Source organism: Hippocampus zosterae, chromosome 6 (genome assembly GCF_025434085.1).
Source record: "Hippocampus zosterae strain Florida chromosome 6, ASM2543408v3, whole genome shotgun sequence".
Lineage (NCBI taxonomy): Eukaryota > Metazoa > Chordata > Actinopteri > Syngnathiformes > Syngnathidae > Hippocampus > Hippocampus zosterae.
This window is the reverse complement of record NC_067456.1, coordinates 2,431,083-2,447,118: the sequence shown is the minus strand read 5'-3', so window position 1 is coordinate 2,447,118 and position 16,036 is coordinate 2,431,083. Positions and strand designations below refer to the sequence as shown.

General features: G+C 53.8%; 3 protein-coding genes across 5 annotated transcripts in view; 1 reads left to right on the top strand and 2 right to left on the bottom strand.

Moving 5' to 3' along the window:
* LOC127602058 (dynamin-1-like) overlaps positions 1 to 16,036 on the bottom strand; it is a 36,084-nt gene that overhangs the window by 9,498 nt on the left and 10,550 nt on the right. For both annotated transcript variants that reach the window (XM_052067892.1, XM_052067893.1), the window contains one exon: positions 79 to 281. In XM_052067892.1, the coding sequence (XP_051923852.1) occupies positions 79 to 239 (161 nt within the window). In that variant the 5' untranslated portion in view covers positions 240 to 281. Of the gene's footprint in view, positions 1 to 78; positions 282 to 16,036 lie in introns of those variants that run through there.
* LOC127602059 (gelsolin-like) lies at positions 300 to 4,987 on the top strand. Of its 2 annotated transcripts, XM_052067895.1 has the most exons (19): positions 300 to 736; positions 1,299 to 1,499; positions 1,580 to 1,734; positions 1,807 to 1,968; positions 2,037 to 2,096; positions 2,183 to 2,272; positions 2,358 to 2,447; positions 2,593 to 2,725; positions 2,805 to 2,893; positions 2,960 to 3,088; positions 3,166 to 3,252; positions 3,311 to 3,444; positions 3,512 to 3,602; positions 3,668 to 3,838; positions 3,966 to 4,140; positions 4,216 to 4,337; positions 4,426 to 4,503; positions 4,617 to 4,677; positions 4,764 to 4,987. In XM_052067895.1, exons 1-19 carry the CDS (start codon positions 673 to 675, stop codon positions 4,931 to 4,933), a joined length of 2,262 nt encoding a protein of 753 aa, XP_051923855.1. In that variant the 5' UTR covers positions 300 to 672; the 3' UTR covers positions 4,934 to 4,987. The 2 variants fall into 2 exon arrangements, with proteins under 2 accessions (XP_051923855.1, XP_051923854.1); XM_052067894.1 differs by having other exon boundaries at positions 300 to 1,499.
* On the bottom strand, positions 5,040 to 15,437 carry dab2ipa (DAB2 interacting protein a). Its single transcript, XM_052067885.1, has 22 exons — positions 15,394 to 15,437; positions 15,051 to 15,123; positions 14,383 to 14,501; positions 14,143 to 14,245; positions 13,294 to 13,370; positions 13,110 to 13,204; positions 10,077 to 10,221; positions 9,828 to 10,000; positions 9,487 to 9,758; positions 9,155 to 9,363; positions 8,948 to 9,092; positions 8,487 to 8,868; positions 8,226 to 8,418; positions 7,919 to 8,142; positions 7,422 to 7,513; positions 6,916 to 7,356; positions 6,490 to 6,752; positions 6,300 to 6,413; positions 6,097 to 6,219; positions 5,895 to 5,974; positions 5,742 to 5,829; positions 5,040 to 5,652 (listed from the first exon to the last, which is right to left on the bottom strand). The coding sequence occupies exons 2-22, from the start codon at positions 15,109 to 15,111 to the stop codon at positions 5,482 to 5,484; spliced, it is 3,570 nt and encodes a 1,189-aa protein (XP_051923845.1). The 5' UTR covers positions 15,112 to 15,123; positions 15,394 to 15,437; the 3' UTR covers positions 5,040 to 5,481.

Here is a 16,036-nt window from a genome sequence, read left to right as displayed (position 1 = left end):
GGCTGACGGAATGCCCTGTGCGCATCCAGCAGCCGAGTCCGGTTCGGTTGGGCTCTGCGGCAGGAAAGATGGACTTACTTGCCCACGAAATTCTCCAGAACGGAACTCTTGCCAGCGCTCTGGCCGCCCACCACGGCGATCTGAGGGAGGTCCAAACTGGCATTCTGGCCGATGGCCGCGAACGCATCCTGCAGCCGGTTGACCAGTGGGATCAAATCTTCCATGCCGCGGTTGCCCATCTTGTCGTCCGGACACCTCCTGCGTGCCTGCCTGCCTGTGTGCTGCTGCTGCTGCCTCTCCTCCCCCCCTCCTCTTCCTCCTCCCCGTCGTCGTCACGCAACGCGACGGCTGTTCGGACTCTGAGCTGAGATGCAATGACCTTCAGCTCATCCCCGCGTCAACCCGCGCCTTTGCACATCCGGCCAGTCTCTTTCAAAACAAACGTCTGTCATTGAGCGTTTTGATTTTCGTGTTGACTAGTCAAGTGGTGAAATCGCTTTCGAGTTAAAACAGGAAACATCATCAAAAAGGGACAAATGAGCTGAAAAAAATACACTTTTACTGTGTAAGACTGATGTTTCAGGTGTGTTGGAGGAAACCTGACGAAGAGAGGACGTCATCAATCAGCTGCAGGTGCAGGTCTCACTTGTGGCCCCACCCACTACTATTTAAATGACGGGGTGGGGCTTCACCGTCGTCTTCACGTTCAAGGCTCAGGCTAAAGAACATCCTGCACGTAAGTTTCCAGGCCAGTGTTTATCTCAGCCTTCATTTTGTGTGCGTGTAGTTGTTTTCGTGTTTGTATGCCAGGGGTGTGCAGAGGGTGCGGGCAACGGGGCGCCCCCCCCCCCCACCACCACCACCCTGACCCCCTTTTCTACTAATTACCGAAAATGCGTTGGGAGCATACATGCGATGTGCATTGTGAATCAATGGCGCGAAACTTTTAGAAAAGCGCCGTGTGGCATCTGGTGTGCCTCAACACGCCATTATTGTGCCCATGTTTGACCTTTGCGAGCCTGTGCTCGCAAGAGGCGTGGCCACGTTCATTGTCCGTGTGTCGCGTTACTAGATGAATAAATAAAAAATGATCACATTTCATTGTATGAAGCGTGATCATGTTTCACGCCACAATACATGAGCCACGTCTTTCTTAAATAATGCACCACGACTGTTGCCGCGTGTTGTGTGGCACATGCCTAGCACACATGCGACTGTGTCGTTCAGTGCGTCCGGTGTTTCTGTAATGTGTTCAAGACGAGCGTCTGCGCCCCCCCCCCCCGCCCCCTCCCTTGCAGGTGACGCAATGGCATTCCACCCAGAGTTCGAGCTGGCAGGTCTTCGGGCAGGTCTCCAGGTATGGAGGGTGGAGCGCATGGAGCCTGTTCCTGTTCCCGAGAGTCTTCACGGCTCCTTCTACTGCGGGGATGCATACGTGGTTCTCAAAACCATCCAGTGCCCAGGGCGCCCCCTGCAGTACCGACTGCACTACTGGCAAGGTGCCGTCATAGGGTCGCATACCCGCAAAGAGTTCGGAGTGCAGCTAATGCCTTTGCTCTCTGGTTGGGGGCCCGCACAGGTGAGGAATGTTCCCAGGACGAAGCTGGGGCGGCCGCCATCTTAACGGTCCAGATGGATGACTTCCTGCGTGGTGAGCCAGTCCAATACCGTGAAGTCCAGGGTCATGAATCCACCGCGTTTGCGGGATACTTCAAATCGGGACTCAAGTACTTGGTAAGTGGAGCGGAGTGGTTACCGTGACGATAAAGGAGATGTCCCTGGTAAGGTCGGCGTTGTGCGTCACAGGCAGGGGGCGTGGCCTCGGGATTCCAACACGTGGAGACAAACGACATGGACGTCAGGAGACTGCTGCAGGTCAAAGGGCGACGCGTTGTCAGGGCTACCGAAGTCCGCCTCGGTTGGGAGAGTTTTAACAGGGGGGACACCTTCATACTTGACCTGGGGAAGGTGAGAAGGAAGTTGGTCGGTTTGGCAGGCGGGCTCTTTAAGAAAAAAAAATGTCCTCGTCCCACCAGGAGATCATCCAGTGGTCTGGTTGCCATAGTAACCACTTTGAGAAACTGAAGGCCACCATGGTGAGTAGTGATGTCATTTTGGTGGCTGGCGATGTCATCGGGAAGAAACGAGGATGATGTGGGCGGGACTCGTGTTTGAGTGACAGGTGTCCAAGGGTATCCGTGACGATGAGCGTTGTGGGCGGGCCTCGTTGCTGATCTGCGATGACGGCTCGGAACATGGAAAGATGATGGAGGTGAGAAGCGCTGTCCTGTTTTTTTTTTTTTTTTTTTTTTTTGGTCACATTGCGAGTCGGAATGCTTCTGACCTTTTGCGTTGAGGTGCTGGGGGACAAACCCGAGCTTCCGGAAGCCCAATCGGACGACATCAAGATGGACGCCCGCAACAGGAATCTGGCAAAGCTTTACAAGGTAGGACAACGGCGTACTGTGGAGAGGAAGATGTCACCCGAAATGTATTTTTAGGACGCTTTAAAACAATCACCAAGTGCTGTCCGTCGAGCAAAAAAAAAAAATTAGAAATAGAATATTCAATATTTGCGATACATCTCCTCAGGTGTCGAATGCAGACGGCAACTTGGAAGTGGCCATGGTGGCCCAACGTAGTCCCTTCTCCCAGAATGCTTTGCTGTCCAGCGACTGTTTCATCCTGGACAACGGAAGCAACGGACGCATTTACGTGTGGAAAGGTTGTCACGAGTCTAGCGGAATTTCAAAAAACGGCGTCGCTTTTTTTATTTTTTTTGTTTTTTTTGTGTGCTCGCGCAGGGAAGGACGCGAACGCGGAGGAGCGCCGTGCTGTTCTCAAGCTTTCCGAGCAGTTTATCCATAAAATGAATTACCCAACACACACTCAGGTACACACACACACACACACACACACACATTGTGTGTTGTGTCTAACTATACGCCGCCCCCTTCAGGTGGAGGTTCTTCCAGAGCACGGGGAGACGCCGCTCTTCACGCAATTCTTTGAGGACTGGCGCCATCCCGATGACGTGGTTGGCATGGCAACGGCCTACGTGTCCAATCAAATTGCCAGGATTGAAAAGGTGCGCACGCGGAGTTTTTTTTTTTTTCTCTCGTCCTGATGGCTTTGACAGGGTTGGGCTACTTTCTGATTGGACAGGTCCCGTTTGACGTGACGTCTCTCCACCAATCGGAAGCCATGGCGGCCCAGCATGGGATGTTCGATGCGGGAGACGGCGACAAGCAGGTGCGGTCAGAGACGCTCGAGTGCTCGCCTGTCAGTCCTGAAATGTGCGTGGGTGCAGGTGTGGCGTGTGGAGGGGCAAGACAAAGTGCCAGTGGACTCGTCGATGGTTGGCCAGTTTTGGGGCGGGGACAGTTACGTCATTCTCTACCGATACCGTCACAAAGAGCGAGATGGCAGCATCATCTACATTTGGTAAGATGATCGGAAAAGACTGCCGCCGCTTCTTCCGGCGCGCTTTGAACGCATCGCCGGCACCCAGGCAAGGAGCGGAATCCAGTCAGGACGAGCTCGCCGCCTCGGCCATTTTGGCACTTCAGCTGGATGAGGAACTGGGAGGCGGGGCCGTGCAGGTGAGAGAGTGCGTTCCGGCGGCGGCTTTCGCACAGTGTCCCACTCCACTTGTCTCCCTCCGCAGGTGCGCGTCGTCCAGGGTAAAGAGCCCGCCCACTTTATGAGCATGTTCGGGGGCCAGCCGATGGTGGTCTACAAGGGCGGGACGTCCAGAGAGCGGGGACAAACGCAACCGGCCAGTCTGCGCCTATTCCAGATTCGAGCCAACGTCGCCGGGGACTCCCGAGCTGTGGAGGTGAGGACGGGCGCTTTCATAGTAACCATCAGTTGGTTGCATGTGATTGCAATACCTGTGGGGGGGGGGGGGGGGGGGGCGCAGACATGCTGGCGGATCTCCATGTAATGAGTGTCGCCCCCACCAGGTGAGGGCGTCATCCTCCAGTTTGAACTCCAGCGACGTCTTTCTGCTGGCGTCACCTTCGGGATGCTGGATGTGGAAAGGTTGCGGTAGCGGCTCGGCCGAGGTCGAGGGGGCCCGACATCTGGCCCAACTCCTGAGGGAGAAACCTGTCCAGGTCGATGAAGGAGCGGAAGAAGGTGAGATGGCTCCCCCGCCCCCCCCCCCCCTTTTGAGAACAAGTAAGCAGAAAATGGCGGCAAATTTGCCTTTAGAGGATTTCTGGGATGCGCTGGGTGGCCGCGAGGACTACTGCAAGTCTCTCCGATGTGAAGCTCAAATGGAGGCTCATCCTCCTCGTCTGTTCGCCTGCTCCAACAAGACCGGAACCTTTCTGGTTGGTAGACGGCGTGTTGGAAGTTGATCTAGTATATTTACATTTTTTTTTTTTTGCTGCCATCAGTGTCCGCTGTTCTTGTTTTCAGATGGAGGAAGTTTCGGGTGAGCTGACCCAGGAAGACCTCGCCCCGGATGATGTCATGCTCTTGGATGCCTGGGAGCAGGTTAGTCACGTTTTCACCCTTGAGAGCGGGCCAGTACCTTCCTTCCAAACCGGGCCGCTCGTAGACTTTGGACCTGCGTGGTCTTTTCCTAACAAATCCGGACTTCCCACCAGGTTTTTGTCTGGATTGGAAAGGACTCGCAAGCAGATGAGAAAAGGGATGCGTTTGTTTCAGGTGAGTCAAACCTGAAGTGGTCCCGAGAGCGGGGCCGGGAAATGACACCCCCCCCCCCCCCCCCCCCGCCGCCGTTTGTCTTCCAGCTTCGAGGTATATCGAGAGCCACCCGGGCAACAGAGACCCGCGTACGCCGGTGGTGACTGTCAAACAGGGATTCGAACCGCCAACCTTCACGGGGTGGTTCCTGGGCTGGGACCGCGGCTACTGGAACACGGACCCCCTTCAGCGAGCCGTGCAGGCGCTGCACGCCTAACCCCGCCCCCGCGTCACTTTCTGTTCAACACCTTGAATAAATCCTCTCTGCGGATCTTTTTGTCTGATGGGGTTGGGGTGGGGGGGGAGAAAGGAAAAAGCACAGATTGATGCGGGATTACTTTATTCGAGTCTCACGTTGGAGAATTGCACAACGAAAAGCTTTACAAAGACAAACACAAGTCTGCTAAATTTTTCCCACGACAGTCGCTTTACGTTCAGCCTCGTGATTGGTCGCCGTTGTCGACGGCTAGAATTAAAGAAGTGGTTTCCATAGAATTTCAAAACAAAACGTTTTGCCTTTTCAAAATAAGACGTTTGGATCACGGAAATGATGTGATGGAGGGTGGGGGTTAGGGGGGGGCTGTGTTGATGCCTTTCCTGCTGCATTCAAATTCCCTCGCGTCCTCAATAAAGCGTCGGTTGGAAGGCGTGCATGTAAACAGGAAATGGCAAGACGTTCAAGTTCATCCTGGAAAGTGTGTGTGTGTGTGTGTTGCTAAGGAACCTCCCACTCGCAGTTAACGGTGCCGCTGGGGGCCCCGAGCCTCAGCAATTACCCGAATTGCGGAACTCGCCATTTTCTGTGATCTGCAGGGATGATGTGTTGCTAGGCGACAGACCGTTCCTCTGCGAAGTCACGCCGTAGCGCTCCTTCAGCTGAGACAGCGCCGCCATCAGGCGACTGTTGGTAGCGTCCAGATTTGCTATCCTCTTTTCCTGAGGCACACACACACACACACACACACACGTGTTCAAATGGTCATTTAAATTCTAGGTAAGTAATAAATTGGGCCGAACGGACAAACCTGTGCCTCAATGATCTTTTGTTTGGAGTCAACCACGGCCTGCATGTCGGAATGGTCTTTTTTCAGCTCCTCTTCGACCGCCATTAACCTGCTCGGGTCAAAGAGCGTTAATTCTCACTTGCGCGCACACACACGGGGGGGTGATGATCACACCTGCTGATGATGCTGTTCATCTGGAGATCTTTGTCATCCTGCAGCCTCCTCAGTCGACTTTCGGTATCCTCCAGCCGAGCCTGACGCACATAAACGGGCGCGTCGTAAAAGCTTTGATTTGCTGGCGTCATTAAAAACCGCCGACGTCGTGTATGCATGTTGTGCGTGTGTGTGTGACCAAGGCGCGACGAGTTGCACCCACCTGATATTCCTGCAGCAGACGCTGGTTCTGCTGATCCTGAACCACCAGCCGGGCCTCGCACTCCTCCTGACGCAGAGCCGCCACGCGGAGTTTCTCCTGCAGCAACGCGATGTCCTGCTGGTACTGCATAAGCACAAACACACGACGCGGGCCTCAGGTTAAGGTGGGGCGGGGGGCGCGGTGGCGGGGAGGTTACCGTTTACCTTCTCGATTAAGGCGTCGTCATGGCGATCGTCTTCCGCCTCGGCGTAAGAAGAGGCCGAGTTCATGTTGAGTAGCCAGGCGGCCGTCCGGTCCAACGCGCATGGAGACGGCGCCTGGGTAAACGCACGCAAGTGTCACACCACCGAGCGTCCGGCCCCACGGTGGTCGCCCACGGTAATGCAAGCGGACCTTGTTGGCGGTGCGCAGTTTTTCGGGACTGTCTCCTTTGGATGAGGACGAGGCCTGGCGCAGTCGCGAGTGTCCGCTGCTCGGCCAATCGGGACTGGACGACATCATGCTTCCCGAGGCGGGGCGCGGAGGGAGCATGCTGGGTGGCGTGCGGCCCCGCGGCGGTCCCGGAGGGGGCGCCGAGGAGGGCGGCGGCGGCGGCGGTGGTTGGTCGATGCGACGTTGAGGACCTGAACTGTTCTGACGAGGGGGGGCGGCGCCACCTGGGCCAAGAGTGAGTTTTCATCATCGGTGACATCACGGACGTACGGACGTGAACATGAACACGTGTAAATTGGTGCCCCACATAAGATGGCGGTAGAATGCGCGCACCTGCGAAATGATCATGCAGACGTGACGAAGGAAAGGAAAGAAAAAAAAATTTACTCGTGATGTTCTCCGAGAGCGCTCGTCTGTTCTGCTCTTCTCCGCTGCTGCTGCTGGACATGGCCGACAGACGCTCTCCTCGCTCGCCCCCGCCGGCCACGCCCACTTGCATCTGGGTGAGGAAGGCGGGTTTGGGCGCGGCGGCCGAGTTGCGCTCGTCTCCGCCCTGCGACGCGGCCGAGCCGTCGGGGGGCGTGGCCTCGGCCCTGTGCGGCTGTCGCGACGACATGTGATAGACGGGGTTCTGGAAAGACAGCGGCAGAAGCCCCGCCCTGCGCTGCCATTGGCCGTCGTCCAGAGCCTCGCCGGGGGAGGCGTCCTGTAGGTCCACCAGAGACAGGCTCCGCCCTTCCGCACTCATTTCCTGCCCCGCCCTCCCGTACGCCGCGTCGTCGTTGGGCTCCGAGTAGGAGGAACTCGGGGCCGGGGAGCCTCGCGGACCTGCGGGAAGACGCCCAAGTTCAGAGGCTTCGGGAGGAGACCACGGGCGGAAGTTGAAAGGTCACCTGATGCCGGCTGAAGGCTGGAACCTTTTGTGACGAAGAACAAATCTTTGTTTTCGGGCGTGGGCGACGGAAGCCTGGTGAAGTCCACCAGCCTGCGACAAATCGGTAATTTGTTGTTGTTTCCAGACAGCTTGATTGACGGCTTTTGTTTATGTTTACGGAAAATATCGTTTGATATCGACAGAGGAGCGGTGCGGGAGGAGGTAGAAATATTTTGGAGAAATGAGACGGATCTCCTCGTTGTACGGAGACGTCTGCCAGCGATGACGTCACGTGATTTGCCGCGCGTAGTCCGATTTACATCGAACGAGGAGAGAAGACCATCCGATTTAAAAAACGAAATAAAAAAACAACGGTACTTTCCACACGGCATGAAAAAATAAAATAAAATACGTGTGGCATATGATCTGCGGTGAGAACCGAGCCTTTGTACTCCAGCTGTGCGACCTTCTCGTGAGGCGGTGACCCCTCCGGTGACCCCGGGTGTTGAGACTGACCCTCCGTCCAGTCCGACGCCGCACTGCTGGCCAAGTGAGGGATTGCAGGCCGCCAGAGGAGGCGAGAGGGGCGGCGACAGAGGCGGCGGAGACGCCACTTGCTGCTGCAGCTCGGGCGAGGACGCCGACGCTCTCCCGGGATAAGCCCCGCCCCCGGGGTTGGCCAAAGCCGCCGAGACGTCTCTTAGGATCCGAGGAAGCGGACTGAGCTTGCACAGACACGACTGAGAGACACGTTGAAAGATGGGCGTGGCCCACTCGGTCATCTTGCGCGCCACCTGACGGCGCGTATGGAATTTTCGCTCACCTGGTCCAGCTCGGCGAGCAAAGTGTGCAGGCAGGAGAGCTCGCGGCCGAGGTCGACGTATCCGTCGAAGCCGGCGCCGGTGTGGTTGAGTCCGTCGGGGTTGGAGATCTCCTGCAGGAATCGCTGCATGCTGCTCCACTGGCGCTCCACAAAGTCGTTCATGAAGAGCATGTACTCTTCTTTGGTGCCGAACCTGCAAAAAGAGAGAGAGCGGTCGGGGGGGGGCGGCGGCAAACAGGGGGGTGGACCCAACGGACTCACTTGCTAAAGTTGGCCAGCGTCTGGATGACTTTGGCGATGAGAGTCAGCGTGCGAGCCGTGCGCTCGTCCGGGTATCCTTGCGTCAGGTCAAAGAGCGACGGCGACATCACCGCCGGGCACAGGAAGCGCAGGAAGAGGGACGCGCTGATCAGGCGTTCGCTAATATCCGGTCTGCCGCGACTGCTGCACTCCTGCCGCCACGATGCGAAAACCTCCTTCAGCTCACGAGGAAACACCCTGTAGGAGTCGAGGATCTTGCAGAATGCCAGTTCGCAGCACATCCTGAGATTGGCCTGATGCTCCGCCAGGTCCGAGTTGGCGCAGCGCGACGCGTCCACCTCGCAGTTCTCGTCGGACTCGTACAGAGCTTTGATGAACTCGCCTGAACACACGCACACGACACATGTTGTGTGCGGTGCCGGCGCTGGCGCAGGCGCAGGGGCGTTACGTGCGCGGCGTACCCAGCGCGTCCTGCAGGTACTTTTGTCCAATCAGCTTCAAGTATTCCTCGATGCTTTTGGTGGCCAGGGTGTTCTCTCGGAAGATCAGCTGATCGTTGTCACGGTAACGGTCCACCTCCGACATCATCAAGTCCGTCAGGAAGTCCTGCGGATGAGGAGGGTCAATCGGTGAGTGACGTGGGTGGCGGCAGGCGGCGGGCTTCGTACCTTGGCCTTGCCGGTGCTGTGCAGGATGTGAACCAAGGCGGCCGCCACTTCCTCTTTGGCTCGCAGGCCGATGGAAGATTCCAGCGTGTTGCACAGCAGCAGGTAGTTGGCGCTGATGAACTCGGCAAACTCTTTGTACTGCTCCATGGGCAGGATCACCACGCTCTGGTAGCGCGCCTTCACCCGCACCGTCGGCACGCTCGACTTGCCTGCGTGGCGGAAACGCGGCGGGCGAGCGCGACAAAAGTCGTAAATGTCGGACGCCGCCTGCGAGCGCTCCGGCGCATACCCGTAACAAAAAAAAAAAAAAAAATGGCCGACGCGGGACTCACCTCGGATGGTGCTGGGCATGCTCACCGTGTACCACTTCTCCAGCAGCTGTCGGCCCGTTACCGTGACGACGGGGATGTTGACCAGGCCCACGTAGCTGCTCTTGTCCTTCTTGCGTTTCCTGTCCGTGTCTTTGTAGATGTGCAGCGTCATGGCGCTGACGCACGGCAGACTGCTGAAGTCGAAACGCTCCCCCCAAAAGATGTTATCGGTCTTCATCTTGCAGGACGTGCGTGCGTACAGGCTGTCGTCCAGACAAAGTTCGCAGAAGTACCTGCGCGCAAGTCGCCGGCGGTAAGTAGCGGAAGTCTTCGGCTTCAAGTCAGATATAATTTTGCGTCACCTCTTCTTGGCCGGCAGGTCCTTGGCTTCGATGATCCACAGGGTCAGAAGGTTCTCCACGCGTCGGCTGTTGTCTTTGTTGGGCTGCACGGCTCGCCGCAGGTTCTCCATCCACTTGTCGCGTTCGGCCGCCGAGCGACACGAGAAGCACTTGGTCCCCGTGGAGGTGGTCACCTGCCAACAAGTCGCAAACGGTGAATGTTGGGAGTCATGGCCGAGCGCCCGCCCGCCCGACCGACGCGCGTCTGACCTCAAAGCAGTAGTCCTGGCCCAGAAGCGACGAGTGGACGGGTTTGATGATCACCGATTGGTCCATTTTCAGCTCCAGAGAGGCCACGCCCCCGTCGCCTAACACTGACTCCTGGCTAGCGCAGTGCAGCCGACGCATCACACGCCTGGACACAAGACGAGCGTGTCAAAATCGCGTTTCTACAGCCCGCGTTTGTTCTTGAACCACCCCAATTCGGCAACCGCGTGTCTATTAATCGATTCGTCATCAAAGGGTCTGACGGTGAAAACGTGACAATACACAACCTCAAGAACTGCTTCTTTTTTTTTTCAAGACGTTATATGGGCCACCAGTGACCAAAACGCGGCATTCTGGTTCATATTGCGTTGGTGGAAGACTAATAAAGAGAATAATTCATCAAGCGCCAACAATCTCATGGGGCGACCATGTTGGGGAAAATATCCCCCTCTAGCGGCAAGTTGACGTCACAACTACCCACGCCGACTGCGAATAACGTGACGGAGAAAAAAGTCCGCCGGGTTGCGGGGTGTGCAGACTGTAATTCCTGCAATAATGATTTTTAACTTGAACTTGCTCATATGTTGACCATTATAGTTTTCATTATTGGTGGCACAAACAATGTATTCTTGCAACAACTGAAAAGGGGTCGGATTATCCCACCCTGTGTCTGTCGCCTTCCGTAAAAAAAAAAAAAGGCAGCTGACAGACACAGTTGGATACTAACGGCATTTTGACGTGACAGCTTGGAGAACTTGTCAAAATTTTGGCCCGTACAAACTTAATGAGGCATGTTTTACTGGCATTTTACTGAGGTGATAAGAATAATGAAGCTTTTAAAAAATACCCTCTGAAAATTTGTCAAGGCCGTTTCAATTGAGCGTGCGATGACGTCCGCTAGCCAAAGGGACGTTTTTCACCACCCCCCACGTGAAAATGTCGATCTCCACCGAATTCGGCATTTTGGGGAACTGTGGTCTCGTTGCAAGTGGCAAAAGTTACGTTATCTGATTGGTGAAAAAAAAAGTGCTGACGCAAATACTTTCCCTCACATTATTATTAAAGGGCTCGACGTGAGAACAAGTGAACATGCCGCTATGAAATGTGAATTGACAGGAAGTTGACGTGACCCCATTCCGATTTTTTTTTTTTTAATCCGTGTACGCCAATTCCAACAATTCCAACAACCGTTACGTTAGCGTAAAAGCGCCCGGATACGCCTAACATGCGAACGACGTACTTACAGTCAATTTACAGCTAACTATGCTAAATTAAAGCTGTGTTGCCGTGGAATAGAACATCAAAACGCGTCTCAAATGATGTGTAAAACATTCCAAGAGATGTAAATACGCCAGACCATAAATATTAGATTGTACTTTGAAGGCCATTGATCCGAACGAATATTAACATTACGGGGGGGTGTCAGAAAATGAGTTGACCGTCGCAGTTTCCCTGGAATACAAAACTTAAGTTGAATGGCTGCCTTTCGAAAGGTCGCATTTGTAAAGGAGGAAGGCAGGGGGGGATGGGGGGGGGGCAGGGACAGCATTGCGTTCATGCTATCACGCACACCCACAGTCATGAAGGTTTTGGAGGCACGGCCAGCAGCGGCGCGCAGGTTGACTTTCGCCTTCGCGTCGCTGAAAAGCGGAGCTAGCCTAGCCGCATGCTAACGCAGCAGCAGCAGCAGCGCGCTCGATGCAACGACGCGAACGCACTGCAGATGGTGTGTCGAGCGAGAGGACAAAAGAGGACGAGGACTCACGAAGCATTCTGTGGGTTGAAGAGGAGGAGGCTTATACATCCGTGCTCGTCTCAAGCAAACAGTAAGTAGCCCAAGAAAGACGAACCTGCTGATCCAGTCTCTCTGTCTGTCTGTGTGTGTATGTGTGTCTGTCCGCCCGCCTTGCCCGCGCGCGCGCGTCTCCTAGCTACTGATGCTGGATGCTCCAGCCGCGGCCCCTCCCATCAGGGATGCTGCCCTACTTCCTCTCCTCCATCTTTGAAAGACTGCAGCTGCTGCGCAAGGACACACAGTGACGACATCTTCTTCTTCTTCTTCTTCTTCTGCACGCCTCCCATGTTCAAAGTACACAAATGTACAATACCTATTCGATGCCCTACCCACCTGGACTGCATAAGGTACCGGCGATTGCATCCTCTGGTGTGCGCCGGCGTCAAGCCGAAAGCCTTGCATCTCCAAAATTCTCCCTTTTCACCGGATGCCCAAACCGGCTCGTGTGTTCAACCATTAACATTGCATCACGAAAGACAACCGGCCATTTTCAACACGTGGACATCAAAAATCGTGCCCAACGATGTGCAAAACGAACTCACAGCTTTCACTCTCCGAAGGTGTAAAAAGCAGGATTGAAGAGGATTTGCCATTGATGCTCTTTAGCAGGGCGGCCCGGTAGCCCAGTGGTTAGCAAGTCGGCTTCACAGTGCAGAGGTACCGGGTTCGATTCCAGCTCCGGCCTCCCTGTGTGGAGTTTGCATGTTCTCCCCGGGCCTGCGTGGGTTTTCTCCGGGTGCTCCGGTTTCCTCCCACATTCCAAAAATATGCATGGCAGGCTGATTGAACACTCTGAATTGTCCCTAGTTGTGAGTGTGAGTGCGAATGGTTGTTCGTTTCTGTGCGCCGTGCGATTGGCTGGCACCTGATTCAGGGTGTCCCCCGCCTACTGCCCGAAGACAGCTGGGATAGGCTCCAGCACCCCCCGCGACCCTAGTGAGGATCAAGCGGCTCGGAAGATGAATGAATGAATGAATGCTCTTTAGCAAGAACTAAAAATTCTTCCCGTTCCCATTCTTTGTTGAAATTACCGCAGCGGCACACGAAACCTAGAAATGGCAAACGAGCAGGACTGCGAACCCAGAACCCGCGATGGGGGGGCTTAACTCTGCCCATCTATTTCATTTGGACATAGGGCACCTTCAACGTATATCTGGACGATCTGCAATGCTTGACATGAGCACGTATACTGCCGGTCCTGCCTCGGCGCAGCTCTCAAGTATGCTCCCGTTTGCCGTTACCTGCCGTCATACGCGTTGACGCTGCTCTGGCGAAAGATTTTGGGATGGGAGCCACTTCTGCGAAGGGAACGCTTCAGCCTAGTGGACAGGAAAGCCTGAGCGGGAAAGCAGAAGAGCGCTCACACCGACGCCCGACGACATCGGGCCGGGAAGCATCTTCCCACCACGCCGGCGAGCTTCCTACCGTCACTTTGGCGGTGGGCGTGTCCAAGGCGCTGCTACTGAGTACGCTCAGGGGACGTGGCCTTCTCTCGGGATGCTCTGGAAAAGGTACAAAGCAGCCATGTTGGCTCAGCGAGCGCGCGCCACTTAACCGTTCCAGTGAGCCTCAAAGGCAAACCAACACTTGGAGAGTGAAATGTCACGCGCATTACCCTCCCCCCCAAGAAAAAAAATAATAATCGGTGATTTAAATTTATGATCACTCTGTTTTCCTCATTAGAGGGTTGCTCTGTGATGCTGAGCGACTGGGGTCCAATCCAGGTTACCTTGGATTGGACCCCAGTCTCTTGCAGGCCAACAACGGACTGGTCGCCAATGAGTGACAAACGCACACGTCTTCAATGAAAGGAAGACGCCAGCGAGTGAGTGCTAAAATGTAAGCAGGACTTGGACAAAAGCACTTTGCTCTTTCTACACGTACACTTGGCCGCCTCTAAATCCCTTTTTTTGCATGGCGAGATCCGGTAATATCAAATCGAATGCTTTGTAAATTTGACAAAGCGTATAAATATATATGATAAATATAACGAGCGTAAGAACGATAAGAATATTTTCTTCCCGACTTTCTTCTTTGCTCATCTCGCTCACACGGGCGAGCGCAGATTATGACCTGAATTTATGACACAAGATTAAGATTGTAATCTCCCCCAAATCAGGCCGAAAGTCCTTTCCGCCCCAACACGCACAAACAATCAAAGTCCTTCTTACCGGAGGCATCTTCTTCAAAGTGCTCGTCCATTGTGTGCGCGTGTGTGTGTGTGTGTGTGTGTGTGTGCCTGTGCCTGTGCCAGTGCGAGTGTGTATGCTTCACCTTTGTGGGTGGAGTGTGAAGGTGCTGAGGTCACAGGGAGGCGGTACCTTAGTAACCACACGGTACAAGACTCCGCCCTCTCTGAGACCAGCAAAGGATGAACCTGGAAGACAAAACCCAAAAACAAACAACAACAAAAAAACAAAAAAAAAGGACTTTCAGAATTTATAATCTGTTGTTAGGTTAGACTTTTAATGTGAAAAGGTCAGCAGGAAGTAAAGCGAAGCGAGGCGACTTCACCTCCAGGTCGTCCAGCAGGAGCAGGCGAGCGTCAGATAGGATGCACAACATCCTGCTCCAAGTGTCCGGCTCCGCCCTCTGACCGCACGACAGCCAATGGACGGAGGCGCTCTTCAGCTCTGCGATATCAACAAAATGCTCTCAGGACAGGAAATCAAATTGCTCACCGCAGCGTGCCGGGTGAAAGCGTGCTCATGTTGTTGACTCCCGGTTGGTCAATCAGGCTGCTGGATTTCATTCGAGGACCATCAAAGTCATCCAGAAAGTCCGGCTCAATCGTTTCCCAAAACCAAGGAGGAAAAACTTCCCCAAAAAGGGAGGGCTGCGCTTCTTGAGGAGCGGAGTTTCCTACCCTTGGTCTCGTGTCAAAAAATATTCACCATTCAAATCATCTCCCTGGCCACATTTAAATTGCGACTCAGATGGCACTGAAATATGACAAAAAGGTTCCTTTGAGAACCTCAAAAGTGCAGATTTTTGTGTGATGCCAGCATTTGAAACTCTCTTTTTTTTAAAAAAATAAATTCACTTCAAGCAGACTATGTGGAGACACCACGGTTTGACCCTGCAACTGATTGTCGCTCATGGCACCCCAAAAAAAAACAAACATTTTTTTTAAAATTCAAGATCCCAATGTCAACAAAGCAGCTGTCAGTCAATCAACTCACCAATTACATTCATCCAGCCGAGATGTTGACATCGGGAGAGATGTTTGACCAGCTTCTCCATGGCAACGATAACCTAATATACAGTGCTCACGCGCGCGCACAGACACACACACACACACACACACACGCAGAATGAAAAACTTGTGAGGACTGGCCTAAATGTCCTCACTTGTCAAAAATGTCCTCACTACGCAGGTCTTATAATCACAGAGGTCCTCACAAGAATAGTCATACAAACACACACACACACACACACGTTCCAACACACAAATAAACAGAAGACAATATGTGAGTTACTCTATACACATGGAGTCAGAGACACACATCGACACAAATGACACACCTGTCAATCAGTCATCAAGTCAGAGAAGAAAAAGAACACGTCAACCGTCGCGCTAACCTGACTGGTCTAACTAAACACCTTAAGAGCATTAGCAGATTATTTCCTCTTACTCTCACTGTGCGAGCGCACACAAACACACACACTACTGCTGTGACATCATCATCATTCACTTGAAATGACTTCATTTGATCGATTCCGGCTGATGGATGGTATCGCTTTGCCTTTGTTGAAATTTCATCTGTGCTGTATGTTACATGTTACACATACAGTACATTTGACAAAGTTTTATCCAATATCGCTTGACCGAGAACGTCAAGCATTCTGGGACTCCGCCGGCCAGAGCGTTCATGGACAAAGTTCACACAAGTTCGTCAAAGTGGGCGTCGTCATTGGCACCTCTGCTGTACCGCCCATTTTTGAACCTGGATCCTTGATATTCAATCAATCGCAGGAGGGTGTTACGCCCCCGCGACACCCCACGCTGGAGGAAAAAAAAAAATCGGCCAAGTAGTAGTCATATTTTCATTCAAGATTTTTTTTTTTGGGGGGGGGAAGCTTTATGCAAAGTAGATTAATGATTTTTCTGGCGTGAGTTTAACTGGCAGGTGGAGTAATTTGGGGCTTCTAAAACAAATTGAAATGC

Coding starts and splice junctions, on each gene's coding strand:
- dab2ipa (XM_052067885.1), bottom strand. CDS start 15,111: ATGGAGAAGCTGGTCAAACATCTCTCCCGATGTCAACATCTCGGCTGG. Junction 8,869..8,947: donor GTACCTGCAGGACGCGCTGG/GTACGCCGCGCA, acceptor GCGTGTGTTCAG/GCGAGTTCATCAAAGCTCTG. Junction 7,514..7,918: donor GGCGTCGGACTGGACGGAGG/GTCAGTCTCAAC, acceptor GATTTGTCGCAG/GCTGGTGGACTTCACCAGGC.
- LOC127602059 (XM_052067894.1), top strand. CDS start 1,196: ATGCCTAGCACACATGCGACTGTGTCGTTCAGTGCGTCCGGTGTTTCT. Junction 2,726..2,804: donor ACGCATTTACGTGTGGAAAG/GTTGTCACGAGT, acceptor GTGCTCGCGCAG/GGAAGGACGCGAACGCGGAG. Junction 3,445..3,511: donor GGCAGCATCATCTACATTTG/GTAAGATGATCG, acceptor GCCGGCACCCAG/GCAAGGAGCGGAATCCAGTC.